Below are 21,939 nucleotides of genomic sequence, written 5' to 3' on the forward strand. Positions count from 1 at the left end.
GGGACTAATCCAGCTTGCTCTCTTGGGTTCCATCCCTGGTGGGGGGAGGTCTCCTCCTGGACTTAAGGATTATGACTTTCTGCTGTTGCAGCCTATTTTGGGTCCGGGTGATGTTATTCGGGTGTCCGTTCGTGGCATAGGGTGATGGTTCCCTTGGGCTCCGGGGTGGGAGTTTGACCTGGTAGGCCCGGTTGGGTAGGAGGCGGTTGGCCCCCATGGTTCTCCGGGTTTCTATGGGGAGGTCATCACGAAGGTTCTTGATTCTTGGAACTCATAGTGTCCTTATTTGGTACCCCGTTCTATTATGTTCATTTTGCCCCCTGAGGGCTTATGTTTTTGATCTTTCCATTTGCAGCCATGTGTCCGGTGGTAGAGCCACCCCTAACTGTTATCCTTCGAGTGTAGGATGCACGTCACCACTGGCGTGACACGATTGCACTGTTGTATATACTTCTTCTGTCATTTTCTTCTTTTCTTTCTTTGTTTTTTTTTCTTCTCTGTTTTTTTTTTTTTTTAATGCAGGGTTCCGGGACGCCATGGTCCGATCGCCAGTTGGAGTAGAAATTGTTGGCTGCTTTATGCTTTTTTTGTTGAGCGTGCTATGCTGATGCCGCCATGGCCTCGCCCCTTTTGAAAATACATTCACAAAATGGTCAAGGCTTCAATTCGCCTCAGAAGCGGGCTAAAGTTTTTCATCACCGCAAATCGCAACAAATTGACGTGGTATGTTTACAAGAGACCAGGTTTTCTCAGTCCTCTGCTCCACGTTATCTTTCACCTCACTATCCCACCTTTTATACGGCCTCGGGTCCTGAGAAGCGTCGGGGTGCACTGATAGCTTTCAAACGCAATTTCCCTTTTGTCTGTGCTCGGAAAATAGCGGATCCCACAGGCAGATATTTGCTTCTGCAAGGCACCCTCTTGGTTCAGGAGGTTACTTTTGTCTCTTACTACGCGCCTAATCGTTTTCAGCATAAATTCTTTTCGCATCTTTGCACCATTGTTTCCCGACACTCCAAGGGTCTTCTTCTTGTTTTCGGAGATTCAAATGTTACCTTGGATTCCACATTGGATAGGCATTACGCACGGGGGGCGGCCCCTTCTCACGACTTCGTGCTGGAGGAACGTATGCGCTCTCTCTTGCGGACGGCGGGGCTGGCGGATGTCTGGAGGGAACTTCACTGAATTGAGCGCGACTTTACATTCTATTCCAATCCTCATGACAGTTTTTGTAGAATTGACCATATATGCATGTTCAGCAGCTTCCCTTGGTCCGGCGGATAACTATTCCCTCCTCACCCTGGTCAGACCATGATCCCTTGGTACTCCTCCTTGCCCTCTCTGGGTCAGAACGGCGCCCTTTTCATTGGTGCATCAATGACTCTTTATTGACCACTCAGACTACCTGCCAACAAATAGAATTTTTCTTACGAACATACTTCACGGAAAACTCTGGATCGGTCTCTTCGGCTGTGCCCCTATGGGAGGCGCATAAGGCCACGGTGCGGGGTCATGTTATACAGCTGGCGGCGGTCTGGGAGTGCCGACTTTTGGAGCTTCATTCTCTCCTGGCCTTTGCGGATGCGCGTTGGAAGTCATCTCCATCCACGGCCCATAAACGCGCTACGGATGGTCTGGCGGCAGAGTTGGACCTACTTGCCTCTTCGGAGGCGGAACGGGCCCTGCGTTGGACCAATCACAAATTTTATTCCTGTGCTAATAAGCCAGGCCCAATGCTGGCCACGAAACTCAATTCTGTGGGGAAACCCCATAAACCGATCCGACTGCGACTTCCCACAGGTAGCTGTACTTCTAATCCCCAGCAGATTGTTTTCCGTTTCTCAGACTTCCTTTCGCGTCTCTACGCTAAACCAGATCCCTTCCCCGTGGCTCAAGCAGAGGCATTCTTTCAAAATCTCCGACTTCCTGGGTTAACCGAGGCAGCACAGGTGGCCCTCAACGCCGGTGTCACTGTACCGGAAGTGCTCCAAGCTATCAAATCTTTACGATCCACCGTGGCCCCAGGTCCCGACGGCTTCTCCGGTCTCTATTATAAGAAATTCTCAGCCCTGTTGGCGCCCTTTTTGGATGACTATTTTAATGAGTTACGATAGGGCTCCTTGCCCTCTCCAGATGCGCTCAGAGCGCATATCGCCATGATTCCTAAGACGACCGATGATGTACAGGAACCGCAAGCTTTCCGGACCATTTCTCTTCTTAATGAAGACCTGAAGATATCGGGCAAGATCCTTAGTTTTCGCATCAAATATTTGCGTAGCCTGGTCCACAGGGACCAGGTAGGGTTCGTCCCTGGGAGGCAGGTGGGTGATAACATTCGTAAGGTGGTCCATCTTATACATTTTCTGCAACAGCGGAAAATCACGGGATTCTTACTGTCCTTAGACATATATAAAGCCTTTGATTCTCTATCCTGGGAATATCTGCGGTTTGTGCTGTCTCGTTGGGGTTTTGGGGATTCTATTCTTTCTTGGATTCAAGCCTTGTTTTCTTCTCCTTCGGCCTCCGTTAAATACGCTGGGTATTTTTCAGATCCCTTTCCTACTGGGCGAGGGACGAGACAGGGTTGCCCCCTGTCCCTGGCGCTCTTTATCCTGGTGCTTGAGCCGCTGGCTTTAGCACTCTGGACCGACTGCAATGTATCGGGGGTTCCTTACGCGGGACAGGAGTTCAAGCTGAACCTTTTTGCAGACGATGCCCTCCTGACTCTTACTAACCCCCCTGACGACGCTTCCTAATTTGCAACAGGTTCTTGAGTGCTTTTCCTTGATTTCGGGTCTCCGTATTAACTTGGATAAGACTGTCGCTCTCAATATTACTTTGCTTCAGATTTGGTTTTGCGCCTACAATCCCACTTCCCTTACAAATGGGCTTCCTCTTCTCTTGGATACTTAGGCATTCGCTTGACCCCCACCTATGACTCCTTTTTTTGCTGCAAATTATTATCCATTGCTTAGCTCTCTATCTACTCTTAGTCATTCTTGGCAATTTCCACACCTGTCTTGGATAGGACGGGTTAATTCGGTGAAAATGACCATCTTGCCAAAATTGTTATATTATTTTCACACACTCCCAGTGCGGGTTCCCCCTCATTTTCTTCAGTTGCTTCAGGCGAAGTTTATGCATTTTATCTGGGCCGATAAGCACCCCAGAGTATCCAGAAATACGCTCTTTGCTCATAGACTCCAGGGTGGTCTTGGGGTGCCTAATGTAACTAAGTATTATCAGGCGAGCCAAATTGCCCCACTGTCTATTTTGCACGCCTCTTCTGACATTCCCCCCTGGGTCCTGTTGAACTACCTAATTGTGCCCCTATCACAACGTCAACGCTCCTATGGCTTCCCCCTTCCCTGCACCCTATGGCACTGAGTCCGATGTTGCTCCATGGCTTACAAGTCTAGGACTCGGTACGTTACTCCAGTGGTCTGATGTCACCTTTTCTGCCTTTGCACCCAATTATTAACAACCCTCTTTTCCCACCGGGTTTAGATCACCCAAGGGCGTTTCCTTTTTGGCTCTCTGTTGAGCTAATGATCCTCAGGACCCCAGTGGATTTGCGGTTGCAGAGGAGTCTCATGCCCAGAGGAGGGATCCTTTCCTACGCTGTCTGTCTGGTCCGTTTAAAGGGGGCTTCCTGCTGATTCCCGGTTGTAGTACACCGTTCAACAAATTGCGCTTTGATTATGCGCATCTGGTGAGTGCGCATTTTTATTAATCTTCCGCACTGATAAAACCACATGGAATATCGCTTGAAATAATTTGACACCATCTGAACAACAGGACCCGTTTTCAACACTGTATGCTGACCCGATTGTGTCACGCTTTCACCATCCTATGAACACTCCTTGTGTTAAGACTTTCACATTCGCACTTATTTTCTTTTCATTGCACTTTTTACACTGACCTCTACTGGACTGGTGTACGTCTTTGCTAATGATCACTGTATTGATACTTTCCCACTGCCTGTCGCCACTGCATCACATGCTTCTCAACTGACAGCCACAAGTTTATTGGCCACTGCAAATGTAACTAGGCACTTTTCCACTGACCGCTGGCAATGAAATGCCATATACCACAAACTTCTACACTTTGAGGGAAATTCCCCCATATTGTACTACACAGTACATGCCAGGAACTACACTGACTATATTCCCGAGACTACTGTACTCTATACACTGTACTGTACATTCATACTATAGGAAATGTATTCATGAATCTTCATTTCATCCTGGTCAAATAACTGGTAAGTTATTGCCAGAATTTGTGTTTTAAATTTCAACAGTTGTGTAAAATGTATGGTTTATCCAATATATCGACATCAAGTGTAAAATACGTTAAACAGAAAGGAGCTCCAACACAAGGTTTTATTTAGCAAAGTTTTTCACCTGGAGGAACCAACTGGTTTGCAGTAAGATACTTCTTATCAGAAAACATAGCCGTCCAAAACTTTATCAAGATGCTAATATCTTCTCTCAGCTGCTTCTCCGTTTGTGTTGGGCATTTAGGCGAAGAACTATCCATTGAGAAAGCACACAATATGATTTTAAATATGTCTGACAAAACAATACCTATTTTAGGTTGAGCTGTCTTTATAAGCATGGTCACAAGAAAAAAAAAAAAAAAAAGAATAAACAGGTAAACAAACATTTCTATGTACCTGAAGTAATCAAATGCTGTGGAATATATTTTCTCTCTAAGAACATTACGGATGGTGGCATTTGGGACCACATCTGCATGCAGTAATGATAACCCAAGGGTCAACAGCCTGAAGTGGAGAGATATTGCTTCAGAAAACTGGCAAGGTCAAATAATATATATGGCAACTTGCATAAATAAAAGCTATTTCCATATTCAATCTGTTCCCTTAATATAAATAAGACTAAGAGAACTTACTTGAACCTAGGACCAATGGCTGCCACATGTCTGTTAATGCTGCCTTTTGATCCTCCAATATTCAGAGAGAGGGAGCGCTGTAGAAGGCTAGAGAATATCTCGATCTGGTCTGAGCTGCAGTACTTAGCGATTTCAAACCGCTGCATCAGGAACTAAAACAATAAGATAAAAAATGTTTTCCAGGCATTCACTGAATCCCTAAAGTGGACCATCACCCAAGAAAGGAAAAGGAAAAAGGAAAGTGCGGCTTTCACTTCCTCCCTCCAGCCTTTAACACATTTGCACCATCTTTTTTTAGGGAGTGGGTACCATTTCTTTAACAGGTACCCACATCTACTTCCTAACCCTCGCTTAGGGGAGAATTACCTGCATTAGCCCACCTTCTAGACTCGAAACATGTCCCAGGAGGCTGCAGGACCAGTCTCACTGCATGCGCAGTGGGGGAGCGGTCTGTGAGTGTGTAGCTGATGTCAGGGAGTAACAGCTGGCTCACAAATCCAAGATGATGGCACCAGAACGTGGAAGCCCAACAAAGAATCAGTTGCAGGAAAATCAGTGTTGGACTCCAGGGAATGGTAAGTACCTGTTACATAAAAGTCAGCAGCTAGAGTATTTGTTTGTTCTAACCCGAGTGAAGCAAGCACGTCCAGCCAAAAAAAAAATTGGATAAAATAGGAAAAGATTAGAAGCCCAATCAGGTTAAAGTGGAACTGCACTGCATATAAGCACCATAAACCAGAAATGCTATTTAATTTATAATATTCAAAGAAAATTCCCCCATTTATCCATGTCTCCATGCTTTCTGGCAGTGGCCATGTTGAGTAAGAGCGGATGATTCATGAGTCAAAACAAAGTTTAAAACAAGTAAATATGATATACTTTCCTATCTATTTACTAATGCTAGCAACATAAGGATTACAAATAGTCAATGTTGATTGAAAGTGTGACGTTCCACATTAATATTACTTTTTGGGGTTTCATTAAAGTTATCTCCCCCTCACTGTCAAGATGACAGCTTTTTCACCAGACAAGGAGTGAGTGAGAGAAAGCTGCAGCAATAACTCAGACGACAATCAAAATCTGATATGGGTTTACGGCTTTTTCTACTCTACTAATAAAAAAGTTTTTTTATTTCTGTCTGTGCTGCTGTCGGAGATTTTCCCTCACTTCCTCTGAGGTAAAACCATTGTCAGGAAATAAGGGGAAGTCAATCTAAAGAATTCTCAGACAGCAACAAAAAATCCAACAGATATTCTACTCCTCCTCAATCATAGCCAACATTAAAAATAATTCTTGCTGCAGAGATGCAAGTCCAAAGACTAGAGAAATAATTCATCTGACTACATTATTGTGGCAGGACTACTCTTGAACCACTATGCAGTCAGGATCATGTAAAAGCAGATATGTAGCACACAGAACCCTCTATTTACCTGTTTATGTTATCTTAACACATAAAACAATCTAAACCTCACACAAGTTACAATCTGACTGCACAATTTCCTTTAGATCAATCAACAGCTGTGTTGTATAAGGTCTGTCCGATTTAATACAAATTCATTGAATAGTTTAGGTAGGCCTTCGTATTACCTAGTTTTGGTAATCTAAAGGAGACTACACAGAGATTACACAGTCAGTTCAAAACTGCACTGTGAGCTTTAGTATTATTGAAGCGGGAAGTGCAAAGAGCAATTGTGCAGTCATTTCTAGTATCCAGATTTCCCTTTTGTTAACCACTTGCCTACTGGGCACTTATACCCCCCTTCCTGCCCAGGCCAAATTTCAGCTTTCAGCGTTGTCGCACTTTGAATGACAATGCAACATTGTACCCATATGAAATTTGTATCATTTTTTTTTCACACAAATAGAGCTTTCTTTTGGTGGTATTTAATCGCTGCTGGATGTTTTATTTTTTGCGCTATAAACAAAAAAAGAGCAAAAAAATTTTTTGTTTCTATTATAAAATTTTGCAAACAGGTAATTTTTCTCCTTCGCTGATATGAGTTGATGAGGCTGCACTGATAGGCAGCACTGATGATGGTGCACTGATAGGCAACACTGATGATGCTGTACTGATATGCAGCAATGATGGGCACTGATGATGCTGCACTGATATGCAGCAATGATGGGCACTGATAGGTGGCACAAATGGACAGCACTGACTGATGGCACTGACTGGTGGCACTGCTGGGTACTGGTGGGTGGCACTGCTGGGTGGCACAAGTGGAGTGCCCTGACGATCAGTGCTGATCTGTTCTCTGACAATTGCCAGTTATCGGCAGTACTTTCCTCATGCTGTGACAGCGTGAGGAAAGTGCAGCCGATAACCGACAACTGTATTTACCCAGTGATCTGCTGTGTCATTGGACACAGCTGATCACGTAGTAAAAAAGCCGCTGTGAATGGCCGTTTGCCACATCACGTGATCAGCTGTGTCCATAGGACACAGCAATCATGGAGATCACCGGGTGCGTGCAGCTGGGGGCACGCGGGAGGGCGTGTTCTTGGAGGACGTCATATGACACCCTCCCAGAACTGGACAACCGCGCTGTAGTCATCATTCGGCTATAGCGCGATTGGCAAGTGGTTAAAGCAGTAAGAACCGTGAACATAATTAAATTATAAAACAGTTACATTTATGTTGCTTACATCAATCCATATATAGTGCGGATTCACTTCCGGTGGACATGGATGAGGTTGGCTCTGCTCCGAGGCAGCCAGGGGATCAGCTTCCTTCAGCTCAGGTGAGAACACTCCAATCTTCTGCTCTACTGTCATTTGCCAAGCTCCAGCCATCTCCCGCATGAACTGTCACAATACAATATGCGTTAGCAGATAAGGAGGTATCATACAAGATGCCAATGATATAACTTTTAGAATTTAAAAAACCGTTGCAATCTTTTCACACTCATACAGTGATTTTTCTCTCTCTGCTTCATCAAATGGAAGGACACAAAGACAGTTTATTTAAACTAATAATACTGATGTTGCCTTAGCTTGGGAATGGCACTTCATTTCTAGTGGCAACCTTGTTTTACAGCAACACACATTGAACGACATGAAGGTGCTACCTGTGCTTCAAAATAACAGCAAAATAAACAAACAAGTTAATATATGCATGTTGAAATAGAGGAAAGGCTTAAAGAATACGCTCACTTTTTTACAAAAAATAATAAAATATAAAATTAAATAAAATACATTTTTTGCTGGTAAAAAAATTTGCATTTATTTTTTTGTTTCTGGAGCCTCTAAAGCATTGCATCAGTGATCAACAGATCGCTGGTGCCATGCAGGTCTCCTGAGGACTTGTCAGTATATCTGCTTGCGCATATGGGATGTATGGGTAAGCAGATATAATGACAGGTAGAATTAATTAACTACCAATGCACCTTACAGTGCCGTGGTAGTTTGAGAACTACAAGCAGACAGCCGCTAAGGCTGTGGAGACTTGTAGTTCATTCATTCACAGAACAACATAAATTAAATATGTGGCTAGGTGGACAGATCCCTACACGACCGTGTTTGTAAAAAAATTTTGAAAGCTAGCAGGCAGAAGAGCCGCCGCTAGCTGTCACAACAGGGAAAGGGGGCCAGTCTGTTCATAACACATTACACCCTGAATATGGGTGTAACATGTTACATTGCCCACAAAGCATTTGTATTTCTGTCCATCTGGTCTTGAGATTTACACAGTCCTGCCAGGCAGTACAACCAGCCTGGTGTTCTGACTTTTCTATACTGCAGTTAGCAACACAGTTAGGTCACCTCCCTGTCCAAGCCTATCAATGGACAGTGAGGCAGTAGCAAAAGACTAAGACAGGTCATAAATGAATCGATTTTCTTTTCTTCCACCACAGACAGTGTTGATGAGGGAATCCCTCCCGCAGCACTATTGTGTTCTGCCAGCAAGGAGCCTTCATGATTACAGGTAGCGAAAGGCTAATAGTACCCAAAAAAACGTATAAGGTACAGTGCTAACCAAAGCTGTAAATACTAAACAAAACCTAAAAACCTTCTATATATATTGGATACCTGAGAAAAACTTAAAGTGGCTGTAAACCTCAGTCATGAAATCTGAACAAAGCACATATACAGTGGGGATCGAAAGTTTGGGCACCCCAGTTAAAAATTTGTATTAATGTGCATAAAGAAGCCAAGGATAGATGGAAAAATCTCCAAAAGGCATCAAATTACAGATTAGACATTCTTATAATATGTCAACAAAAGTTAGATTTTATTTCCATCATTTCAAAATAACAGAAAACAAAAAAATGGCATCTGCAAAAGTTTGGGCACCCTGCAGAGTTAATATCTTGTACTGCCCCCTTTGGCAAGTATCACAGCTTGTAAACACTTTTTGTAGCCAGTCAAGAGTCTTTCAATTCTTGTTTGAGGTATCTTTGCCCATTCTCCCTTACAAAAGTCTTCCAGTTCTTTGTGATTTCTGGGCTGTCTGTCACGCACTGCTCTTTTAAGGTCTATCCATAAATTTTCAATTATGTTAAGGTCAGGAGATTGTGAAGGCCATGGCAAAACCTTCAGTTTACGCCTCTTGATGTAATCCCTCGTGGATTTCGAGGTGTGTTTAGGATCATTATCCATTTGTAGAAGCCATCCTCTCTTTAACTTCAGCTTTTTCACACATTGGCATCAAGTTACCATCCAAAATTTGCTGAAATTTTATTGAATCCATTTTTCCTTCTACTCGTGAGATGTTCCCTGTGCCACTGGCTGCAACACAACCCCAAAGCATGGTTGATCCAACCCCATGCTTAACAGTTGGACAGAGGTTCTTTTCATTAAATTCTGTGCCCCTTCTTCTCCAAACGCACCTTTGCTCATTCCGGCCAAAAAGTTCAATTTTAACCTCATCGGTCCACAGAACTTGTTTCCAAAATGCATCAGGCTTGTCTATATGTTCATTTGCAAAGTTCAAACGATGATTTTTGTGGTGAGGACGTAGAAGAGGTTTTCTTCTGATGACTCGTCCATGAAGACCATTATTTGTACAAGTATCTCTTTATAGTGGAATAGTGGACCACAACTCCAGTGTCTGCCAGATCTTTCTGGAGGGATCGTGCAGTCAAACGTGGGTTTTGAATTGTTTTTCTCACAATCCAGCGAGCTGTTCTGTCTGATATTTTTCTTGGTCATCCAGATCTTGCTTTAACTTCCACTGTTCCTGATGACTGCCATTTCTTAATTACATTCCGAACAGAGGATATTGACATCTGAAAACGCTTTGCTATCTTCTTATAGCCTTCTCCAGCTTTGTGAGCGTCAACTATTTTCAGTTTCAGTTTTCTAGACAACTGCTTAGAAGAACCCATGGTGCTGATTGTTGGGGCAAGGTCAGATGAGTCTGGGCATTTAAAACCTTTGAGCTTGACATCACCTGGTCTTCCCAGACGATGATTGAGAACAATCCATGACACTGGCAGGTCTCAGCTTTGCAAAGGGGGAAGTGCATGCTATAAATTCTGCAGGGTGCCCACACTTTTGCAGACGCCATTTTTTTGTTTTCTGTTATTTTGAAAGTGTAAATGATGGAAATAAAATCTAACTTTTGTTGACATATTATAAGAATGTCTAATCTGTAATTTGATGCCTTTTGGAGATTTTTCCATCTTTCCTTGGCTTCTTTATGCACATTAATACAAATTTTTAGCTGGGGTGCCCAAACTTTCGATCCCCACTGTATCTGTAGTGCTTACTTGTCTCTCTCCAAAGCTCTAAGTACCATTTCTCTCTGGTGCTTCATTTGTCTGTTATAGGCATTTGTCACTTTTGACAAGTTGTCATGACACCAGAGATAAAATGGTGATGGGGAGGAGAGCTGAGCAAATAGCTTGTCTATTCACAACACTGCTCTGCATGTATGTGAAAGGGGGAGTGTCCCTTTCCTCCAATCAGCTCTCACACACTGTACAAGAGTTACAACTGCAGCTCCCCGCCCCCTCCTCTGTGCTACTGTTAGATGCAGAAGGATAAATTCAACACTTTTGAAGGGATGTAGAAAAGAGAAGAATGCAGATAAACATGTAAAACACATGGAGGATGATTTATTTCATCTCTGTGTATCATCTGAGACTATTCACTTCACTGGGTATATGAGAGGGTTTACAACCACTTTAAGTGCATGTATATAAAAACATGAAAAAAAAATTAATACATAAATGCTGCAAACGGTACTCCACACATTAAAGCTGGTGCTCACAAACCACTGTTAGCAATTACCCAACAGATGCAATAAAAAGTCCTCCACACTGTGAAAATTCATCCAGTTACTAAGTGTTCGTGATGACACATAAATTAATAGATGTCCAAATCTTTACACTTCTAAAAGACTATTCTCAAATGGTGGTCTCTGTGCAAAAATATGCATAGTGATATACTAACACTTGAGAGCAAATCCTACACTAGTAGAATGTTGTGACATCAGCACTATGGCAGAGCCATGACTCCAATCACACACAGTCTTTCCTTAGTCTTCCCTGTTGAGGGATATTGAGCAAAAAAAAAAAAAAAATGTACTGCAGGAGAAAGCTCCGGACTGAAAATTAATTATTTTTTTTTTAAATCTCCAGGAGGACATCAACCAGCAAAGTAAACATGATAGCACTTGACACCTTACCGGCACTTCAATCCCATTCTTAGCTGCCAAAAGCCATTCCCAGCAGGCAATAGCGGTCTCCATCCCATGGTCAGTAAACATGCGAAGTGGAGCCCAACAGAGATGGTGCAAAAGCTGAGCATCACATTCTGTTGGGGAAAAACAAACATTCATAACATTCATACATTGTGTGGTTTTGTTATAAAGGCAGTTACAGCTACACAAATATATCCTACCTTTACTGCTTATGAGCAAGGCTGTCAGCTTGAACATGACCTGTGTATAGGACTCTGGCAGCCCCGAGTCCAGAGCATCAATCAGGTGTTTCATCATTAGTTTATTCAGGTCAGACGTGCGACCAGTAGCATTAGAAAACTCGATCATGCCAGCAACCTGACACAAAAGAAAAAAACTAATTTGGATTTTCTTTACATGCCAACATACAACAAATACAAATGATACATGGTGTGCATTTACCCAGCCATAGCCTTATCATTAATAACAGATCACCCACCCATAACACAGGTCCTGAAACACCTCCAGGAGTGGTGACCCACTCTCCCAAATCCAGTTGCTGTTGCTAAAGGAAGACTTTCAGCCAATTGTCTACACCTAGATGTAGACAGCACAAAAGACTGGATCCTGTCCTGGGCAGAACTGCATGTTCCTAACTACCAGTCTTGCTGCAGGGAAACATCTGGTTCTGCCCTGATGTTCCAGGATGTTGACTGGAAGACAGGATTTTTCCAGTGACCAAATCACAAGCATCAGAAAGGTGCTTAGGAACTCCCACCCCACCCCTACCTCCAGCAAGAGAAACTGATATCTGTGATGAAGACCTTCCAGAAAACATGAAAAGGATGATTCCCCAGGTCTGTCCAGGGATTTGTCGGACCTGTTCCACAACAAAAAGTTGCACTGTAGAAGTATGGAATTAAACAGGGAAAATAGGACAACCTCGAAAAGAGGCTATCATCAGGCCCAAACCTAATGCAACAGCTGAAAGTCATATGACTTCTGCACTGGAAAAGTTAGTTCCGAGAGTCGGAAATTTCACCTGTGGAAGCAACATTCTGGCCCGAGTTGTGTCTAGGACTAGACAAAAAATACTCCAAACAAGAGTCCATTCAAGCGACAATTTCTAAAGATTCAGTATCCATCCAAACCTCTAGAATGCTTGGGCAGTCAAAGCTACGCTGTCCAAAATGTTCCACGTCGACTGTTCTCTCAGCAGAAGGTCGACTAAGTATCCTACACAATCAGGGGGAATAAAACCGGGGACAGCACCTTGGTGAACCCCTGAGGCACAGATGAGAGGCTGAAGGGTAGGGCCACAAACTGTTAATGTAAAGGCTGCACAATAAAGCGAAGGAAATGCTGATGTGCTGAAAAACTGGGGACATGTAGGTACACAATCTTTAAGTCAACAGAAACCAGAAAGTCACCATGGTGCAGGGAGATGGATATAACCTATTGATACTCTCCAAATTTTCTGGACTAGAATAAAAACAAAAAAGGATCCCCTTTGGGTATGAGAATGGTGAATAGATTAGATAAACTGATATAAACTGTTTTGCCACAACAACTGTGGCAAAAGTAAAGAAAGCCCTCAAAGGCTTCAATGAGATCAGCTAAAGTGTGCACTGACACACAAAGGATGGAAATGAAAATGGAAGTGCAGGTAAGGAGCGTAACTCCAGTTTGTAACCCATCAGAAACCCTATTCTGAACCGAAGTATCAGAGATGCAAAATGTGTTACCACCCTTAAAGGAGAAGTTCACCTTTTGACAAAAAATAATAAATGCACATTTTTTTGCAGGTAAAAAATATGTACATTTATTATTTTTTGTTTCTGGGGCCTGTAAAGCATTGCACCAGCAATCAGCAGGTTGCTGGTGCCATGCAGGTCTCCTGCAGTTCTTTCAGTATATCTGCTTGCCCACACGGGATGTACGGGCAAGCAGATATACTGATAGGAAAATTCAATGAACTACCACAGTGCTCCACAGCACCATGATAGTTCATTGAGAACTACAAGCACACAGCCGCTAAGGCTGTCGGAACTTGTAGTTCATTCATTCACAGAACTCTGTGAATGAATGACGTGGCCATGTAGTGGAGCCCTGCAAGGCCATGATTATTTAAAAAAGTGATAACTAGTACAGGGAACTTCTCCCTGTACTGCTGTCACAGGGGGGAATAGGCCAGTGGCTGTTGCATTGGAAACGTGTTACATGTAACACATTCCCAAAGGTGACTGAGCAGTCTATGTAGAAGCAAGCCTGATTTTGCACTCTCCAGCTTTAGTAAATAAACCCCATAGTGTCCCCAGCAAGATTTGATTAATGCATAACCCTCTCACTGTATGAAAATAAATTACATATATCAATAAAACAAATAGGGTACCAAGTCTTATTGTATAGGAGGTGGGGCCAACCAAAGAGCTTCAATTATCTCAGAATGTCATCTTCAGCCATTTCATTTCCTTCTCTCAACCTCTGATGTTTGAAGTGGCAGACACACAATAACTCCACCCCAGAATGACATAGGAGGGAGGGAAGCTGAGAATCCATATGTGCATGCAGGCACTTGCTCTCTCTCTTTTTTAGAGCCATATAATCAAATGCTACTAGAGAAGAAGGGAGGAGGCAAGAAAAGAAAAATAGCAACTTTTCCTTGCGTGTCCCATAGCAGAAAAATAAAGAGGGCTCTTCCATGTAAATAACTTGCAAACTACATAAAGCAAGTCTTAACAACAAGAAGTTATAGAATATGTCAACCCAACATTCCATATTCAAAATACGTGCCTGCTGTACCATATACTTGTATGAGAAAGTATGTGTAAAAACCCTGGTGTTCCTGCCAGTCCCTCTGCTTTCCTATTATAAACTGACCACACTAGGCAAGAGCACAACGTGGTCAGTTTTCTATCTATGCTGAGAACTCAGTCTGCTCTCCTCCAATTAATAGACTTGTGCTGACACGCTTCTCCCTGCACAGCCATTCACAGACCAGTGTCCTGCTGTTTCTCCGTCCCCAGCTCTTTATGCAACTGAGAACAGAGGGTATGAAATCACTTAAAAAGAAAGAAAGAAAAAAAAAAAAAAAGGTATTTATGTTTTTTATATGTACACATAAATGTTTTACCTTTGATTTCTATTTTAAACTAAATGGGTTGTTTTACAAGGTGAGGGTTCATATACTTTAAATCCCCCCACAAAATGGTCAAATAACAACAGATGCCAAAAGACAATATATACGTAGCCTTTGAAATGAAAACAGAGGGACCTCAAACATAAACCTGTTAGGAACTTGCAACAGTGAGTTGAAGAGACAAGAACAGAAAAACTGCCACAGCTCTGGATCGATAACTCCACAGGGAATCCCCAGACATACTGGCCTGACCTGAATAGCGGAGTCCTGTGTGAACTGGAACACAGACAACTAATCACTGCTGACTGCAGGGCTGTCACAGAAAACACCAGCTCAAATTAAAAACTGAAAACCCCTGCTGCTTGGTTAACTGAAGAGCTTTCTAGGATTTCCAGATCTGGCTTGAAACTACCAGTAGCTGCAGATAGTGCAGGACAGTTGCAGAGAGAACACCAGTAAAAACTGGGAAAACATGCATCTTGTTGGTTAACTGGAGAGACTTCCAGGACTCAACACATCCAGCATGAATCCAGCAGCAGCTATCGATCGTAGAAAAAAATCTTCCAAATGAGATAACGGCAGATTTCAAGAAAACATGTACACTCTCTTGAGTTCATTAGGCAGGATGGTTGAGGGAGAAATTATCCTGTGTTGCCTTTTTATTTTTACCAAAGTCTATTTCTCCTATAGGCAGCAATATAAACCCGAAAATCTAAGAATTTCTGTGCCTCTCAAAGGACAAGAAAGTAGAAACTTTTGTCTGGAGCGTTAAGACTGGCGATAGACAGGCAGATATCTCCCTGAGAATGACAGGTGGATAATATCTTCAGGTTTTTGTGCAAGACGTACAAGTTCCAGCACCCCCTACAATATGCTTCTGATGCCAACAGCCCTGCAGATAATTTACTCTTTTTCATCCTTTGCAAAAACAAGTGCCTCTGGCATGTTTGCAGGACTAATATTGTTATCTTAGAATGTACTTTATAGCAGATTGCAGTCAGGCATGCAGACACAATATCTTTGTGCACCTTAAAGTGAACCTGTCCTGAAATATTTCTTAGATAACAAGGAAGCTTAAAGTGGTTGCAAATGCTCAAGGTGTTTTACCTTCATGCAGTCCCCCCAACCCCCCTAATACATACCTGAGCCCCATTGCGATCCAGCAATGTGCACGAAAGCCCCAGCTGTCCAAAGACTCTCCCTCCTCATTGGCTGAGACAGCAATGGGAGGCATTGGCTACTGCTGCAGTCAATCACAGCCAGTGAGCCAATGGGGGGGAGTTGGGGCAAGCCAAAGCTCTATGTGTGAATGGACATGCAGAGCAGCGGCTCATAAATGAGCTTGCTAGGGTGCCCCCATAGCAAGCTGCTTGCTCCGGGGTCACTCGGCAGGAAGGAGGGGCCAGGAGTGCAGGCTCTGAGGAAGAGGCAAGGCCTTGAAACACGTCAGCCAGTTGGAGGTCTATTGATCCCATTACAGATATTATCCAGTGTGACTGGACCTTGCTGTACTTCATATGATGTGCCTTTGACATTTTATCCTTTGTGAGTATATTACCATTTTTTATACAATAAATTATTTTTTAAAGGTAATGTTAATGCACAAGGCCTGTGTGCCCTCTGTTTTGTCTCTTTGCATGCAGTTCATTTGTATTCCCCTGGTTCGTTGAGGGCAGCAAGGCATGCATCTCCTAGGCATCTCATGTCTGGTTCTAGTTACTGTGGAGTCTATCATCCAGCACATGAGTAGAAGCTTTTGCTACTTTTGCTGTCAATCACAATCAGTAATCCAATGGGGGGGGGGGGCAAGCCATAGCTCTATGTGTAAATGGACATGTAGAGCAGTGTCTTATTTGGGTGCCCCCATAGCAAGTTAAGTGAATACATATAAATATAAAGTGCAGCGCTCTCCCTAAACTAATTATATATAAATATAAAGTGCACACTTGGCTAAAAAGTGCTCTACACAATGACACAAAGTACTAAACATATGTGCAAAAATTGTGCATTTACAAATATGTGCATTAGCAAAAAATTACGCAACCCGTGTACTTCAAAATGAGAATAAAGTGCAATCAAAATGAGAATAAAGTGCAATAAAAATCACTCCAATCATCTGTTAAAAATAATGATAAATCCAAAGTAAGATTAAAGTGTCCAAATGCAACAAAAGGACTAGCAGTCTTCATGCATGTGTCACACGTGTCCACACTGTGTGAATCCAAACTTTAGCCGTGATGGCCCCTCACCTCCTTGCCAAGACCCACCATTGATGGTGCACTAATCCCTATCAGAGAAGTTTCATCAGGATAACACAAGTATCTACAGCTGGCACTTTGATCCTTCCTGCAGGTCGCACAGGCTCTCTGGGTCATGTGAGCTGAAGTTGACAAGATTTACTAACAAAGGTTGAAAAAAGTATTTGAAAACAAGCAGAAATCTTACTGTATATCATTGAAGACTGGGATACTGGAGGAGATCGCTGTTAGAGTGTAAGAGGCGGGGAAGGTCCTGGTGAGCCATCTAAAGGGTGTCCTGCTGTAAAGCGAGCTGACCCTGTAGGGTCTTGGCAAGGAGGTGAGGGGCCATCACGGCTAAAGTTTGGATTCACACAGTGTGGACACGTGTGACACATGCATGAAGACTGCTAGTCCTTTTGTTGCATTTGGACACTTTAATCTTACTTTGGATTTATCATTATTTTTAACAGATGATTGGAGTGATTTTTATTGCACTTTATTCTCATTTTGAAGTACACGGGTTGCACAATTTTTTGCTAATGCACATATTTGTAAATGCACAATTTTTGCACATATGTTTAGTACTTTGTGTCATTGTGTAGAGCACTTTTTAGCCAAGTGTGCACTTTATATTTATATATAATTAATTTAGGGAGAGTGCTGCACTTTATATTTATATGTATTCACTCATCTTGGTAAGGAGTTTTGTGTCAGCTGCTTGGTAAATAGGGCCCCATTCTTAGCGCAGGAAGTTCTCGCACTTTGACCCATAGCAAGCTGCTTGCTCTGGGGGCACTCAGCAGGAAGGAGGGGCCAGGAGCGCAGACGGTGGATACATGAAGAGGAGGATCGGGGCTACTCTGTGCAAAGCTATTGCACAGAGCAGGTAAGTATGGCATGTTTATTATTTTAAAACAAAAAACAGCCTTTAATATCACTTTAAGTGTGAGGTATTGACTTGGCCTTCAAATTCTTCAAATCTCAATCCAACTGAGAATCTGTGGGATATGCTGGAAAAGCAAGTCTGATCCATTGAGGCCCCACCTTGCAACTTACAGGACTTAAAGGATCTCCTATTGATGGCTTGGTGCCAGATACCACAGCATACCTTCTGGCATCCATGCCTGAACGGGTCAGGGCTGTTTTGGAGGCAAAAAGGGGACCTACTCAATATTAGGTGGGTGGTCATAATTTTATGGCTGATTGGTGTAGAACACATAACATGGTGCAAAAGGCAGAGTTGGCCTTTAAACTTTATAGTGAACTAATAGATGCTAACTTGCTGGCACGGTTGCACCATGTACCACTGCCAGTGAATATTACTTAAACTCTGACAACTCTTTCTGCCAGATAAAAATCTGTTCCTGTGATCTTTAGTGTTTTGAACTCCCTGCATCACCACTTAATGTGAAAAAGTATGGAACATTAAAAACAAGTCATTATATGAAAAGACCAGGTACTTCATTTGGTACAGATTCTTATACTGTACACAAAGTAAAAGAACCACAGGTGCCTACCTCTCCAGCGTAACGGTTGCGCAGGTTAAGAGATGCCATAAAATTGGAGTAATCCTTCTTCACACAGGCTGGGCGCTCTGTTAGCTGAGTTGGCTGTAAGGTATGAAAAGTAACATCCAATGAAATGAACCATATGCCTCCTCTATATTTCAGCAGAGATTTTAAAAATCGGAGCTGCGGATAGTAGAAGTGGCTGTGAACAGAGAGAAGTGTCGAAGGGGGCTAATCGATTACATCTTCCTAGCAGATATTTGCCAATGACACAAGTATAGAGATTGCACTACCTGACGTTCAGGACATCAATGAATCAAGAGTGACATTGAAAAAAAGCAAAAGAAAATGCAACAGAATGAAAAAAAAAGTTCATCCTGAAAAAATCATGCTGTACAAAATAAGTGCCTCGTTAACCTTACTGATAATACTGAAGTTAAGAGTTTATAAAAACTGTTAACAAAAAACTATGGTTCCTCTATTTACCTCCTTTATGTACATTTTTAAAACATTTTACAAATAAATTGTAAAGGGTTGGAGTATTGTGTTGCCCATGCAACTCTAAATGAAAAGCTGGCAGTGACATAAATCTGTATAAATCTGTATCAGTGCAGCAAACTAAAGGAAACTATTATTAATTCCTGCGGTGTCTAGGCAGGTGTAATTTTAAGATCAATTTAGAACTCTAAACTTCAAGATTATCGTATTTTGCTAATGTAGTATTTATATTACAAAATCAGCTCCCTAGGTTGGTCTAAAAAAAAGTAAGTGGTGTGCATCATGCACAATTTACAGCCCCCAACGATCTGCTCTCTGGTTGTGCCTGCAAGAAGACAGAGATGTTAATAGGACACACCCACCAGAGCCCCCAAAAAGTGTGACCATGCACCCGTCAGACTGCAGTAAAGCAGAATGCTGTCCACCATTCCAAAACAGTGTGTTAAGACTCCAGCAGCAAGACTGGAAGAAAAATGGGAAGAAGGATAAAAAGCTGGCTCAAGAAACAAGAAGGAAGACAGCGTGGCAAATGGTGCGTGTTAGAACAAACCTGGAAAGGGGAAGCTGGAGACTGGAGGGGAGGGCAACAACAGACAATGCATGGCAGGGACAACAGGAACACAGGTAATGAGACCGCATCATTGGTGCACACAATGGAAGAGAAGGCAACGGGGTTAACGTTGGTGATGTGACATTGGTGAATAAATTAAAAACACACACATAAATAATAAGTAAGCATGCCAACATGTAACAAAGCACTTAACAGGGAATGCTTCAGCAAACAAGAAACTTTGGGAGACAAATTAATGCACAGTGTGCTTTACCTATCAACTGTAATTTACTAGTGTGTACATTAAAAGACAAATAAATATGGACTTCTAACATTCATAAACATAATGTATAGATAGATAGCAAAACTTTTATTTTAGCTAGCAAATGGCCTTTTCACAAATGATCGCAACTTAGAATAGGGTGCATTCACACAGGGCGCCTCATGAAGGTTCATATTTTCTGGGCACAGGGAAGCACAGATGTCGCGTGCATTCCTGTGCCGGCAGTCCATAGAAGTCTGTAAGGTACACTCAGCTTCACGGACAGAGCCACCGAGTCTTAAAATTAGATGAGAGTGTGGGTTCCAAACTCAGCCTGTGTGTGTTTGAGGGCCCGTTCATTAAATTGGGACACAGCGGCTCTGTTTATATAGCTGCATGTCTCAATAGACTTCTATGGACTGCTGGCACAGGGTTGCACGCAACACATGCACATCCTTGTGCCAAGAAAACACGGAGCTGCACGGAACAAGCAGTCAAGTGCCCCATGTGAATGGACCCAAAAGGAAAAATATCATCAGGCCTGCAATCGTAGAGACAGACCAAAAAATGTGGGGTATTTGGTAGGCAGAATCTTCTACTTGCTGTCCAGGAGACGTAGCTCTAACTTGATTTGGAACAGTGGCTCTAATGCCACATTGTAGGTCCAATGTAGTGTCATATACTTATTTGCGATCTGTTATGTCTAAGGCAGGGCTTAAAATTTTAAATCCTGAGCTACTAGCCAGGCCTTAGAGTTACTTGTCACCAACAAACACACACAGAGACACCTGTACACACACACACAGACATGTGCATACACACACACAGAAACATGTACATACACGCTCAGAGACACATGTACACACACACACATACAGACAGACACATGTATACACATACAGGCACGCATACACACAGATACATGTACATACACAGAAATACACACGCATAGACACATGTACATACATACACAGACACATGTACACACAGACACATGTACGTACATACACACAAACATGTACATGCACACACAGACACATGTACACAAACACACATACATGTACATACACGCAGACACATGTACATACAGATACATGTACAATTGTACATGCATACACAGAGACACACAAACACACACACAAGTACACGTATGTTGGGTGTAAACGGAGTCTGTTTACTCCTGGCCCCCCACAGAGCAGGAAAAACTGAGTGGATGTAAATCTGTCATCTGCCCACTCTGCCCTGATTAGCAGGGGATCAGCAAACTGATCCCCTGCTGATCAAATTTTTATTTTGCACAGTGTTTATAAACAGTCAGTGTAATTTTGTTACAACAGCAGCTTCTACAGCTACTGCTATTTTGACAATCTGGAATTTGCGGCAAGTGTGGTTGGAGAGCGGCAGAAGGACATTGTGTCATACACATGCCCTGTGTACTTTCATTACTTTTTTTTGGTGTGTGTAGTACTGGTTAATATGTTCCACCAAAGCGCGATATCTGCAGCGTATTTAAAGAAAACTAACATGTATCATTAGGATAAATAATCTCTATGCAACCAAATTGCACTAGTGCCTACAAAAACTGTTGGGGGAGAAGATAACTGTTATTTTACACTATATATCAATGCACAGTCTAGCATAAGCATGTAAAACAACTCAAAAGACAAAACAAACACTACAAATGAATGTCACAAAACAATGTAAATAAAGTACAGTGGTATGGGGTGAATTGTTCACAAACTGGGGGATTACATGGTCATGATCCATCAATCGTGCTTCCTAAAATGCAACAATATTTATTTTTTTAAAAGAATGATAAAGTAAAACATTGAGAGTTTGGTCTGCAGTACTTATGGAAAAGGCCATGTTACATTGTCAAACCTTTTAATCAAATCACATGCCTGAAAAGAGTACAGATATTTACCTTCCTGCTGTCCACACCATTCAACACTGCTGTGTTGAATAGGATTGGTCCCCTGAAGTCTGGACAAAGGAAGGTTCGAGGAGCGTTGATCTCCATGGTCCCTCACAACTCTCACTGGTTCCTTCTGCTGATCTTCACATCACTAACTTCTCCTGTAATGACCTGGATGTCACCTGGTGGAACCAGTGAGAGCGGTGGGTGGTTCTACGTTGATCGACACTCCTGGAAATGGTTTCCCAGTGCACTTTAGGGTATCAGTTCTCTGCAACAAAGCAGCATTGC

The 21,939-nt window shown here is 42.5% G+C and overlaps 1 protein-coding gene across 2 annotated transcripts in view; it reads right to left on the minus strand.

Annotated features, from left to right (window-relative positions):
* PI4KA (phosphatidylinositol 4-kinase alpha) overlaps window positions 1-21,939 on the minus strand; it is a 168,707-nt gene that overhangs the window by 39,464 nt on the left and 107,304 nt on the right. The window contains exons 30-37 of one of the 2 annotated variants that reach the window (XM_089653172.1): window positions 19,472-19,492; window positions 18,433-18,525; window positions 11,758-11,914; window positions 11,543-11,670; window positions 7,558-7,716; window positions 4,912-5,063; window positions 4,676-4,783; window positions 4,404-4,531 (exon numbers count right to left, since the gene is read on the minus strand). In XM_089653172.1, coding sequence (XP_089509298.1) covers window positions 4,404-4,531; window positions 4,676-4,783; window positions 4,912-5,063; window positions 7,558-7,716; window positions 11,543-11,670; window positions 11,758-11,914; window positions 18,433-18,525; window positions 19,472-19,492 — 946 coding nt within the window. The remainder of the gene's footprint in view (window positions 1-4,403; window positions 4,532-4,675; window positions 4,784-4,911; window positions 5,064-7,557; window positions 7,717-11,542; window positions 11,671-11,757; window positions 11,915-18,432; window positions 18,526-19,471; window positions 19,493-21,939) is intronic. The other variant, XM_089653173.1, reaches the window with a different exon arrangement.

The sequence above is a fragment of the Staurois parvus genome, unplaced genomic scaffold, assembly GCF_062004578.1.
Source record: "Staurois parvus isolate SC_StPar_1 unplaced genomic scaffold, SC_StPar_1.0 ptg000704l, whole genome shotgun sequence".
Lineage (NCBI taxonomy): Eukaryota > Metazoa > Chordata > Amphibia > Anura > Ranidae > Staurois > Staurois parvus.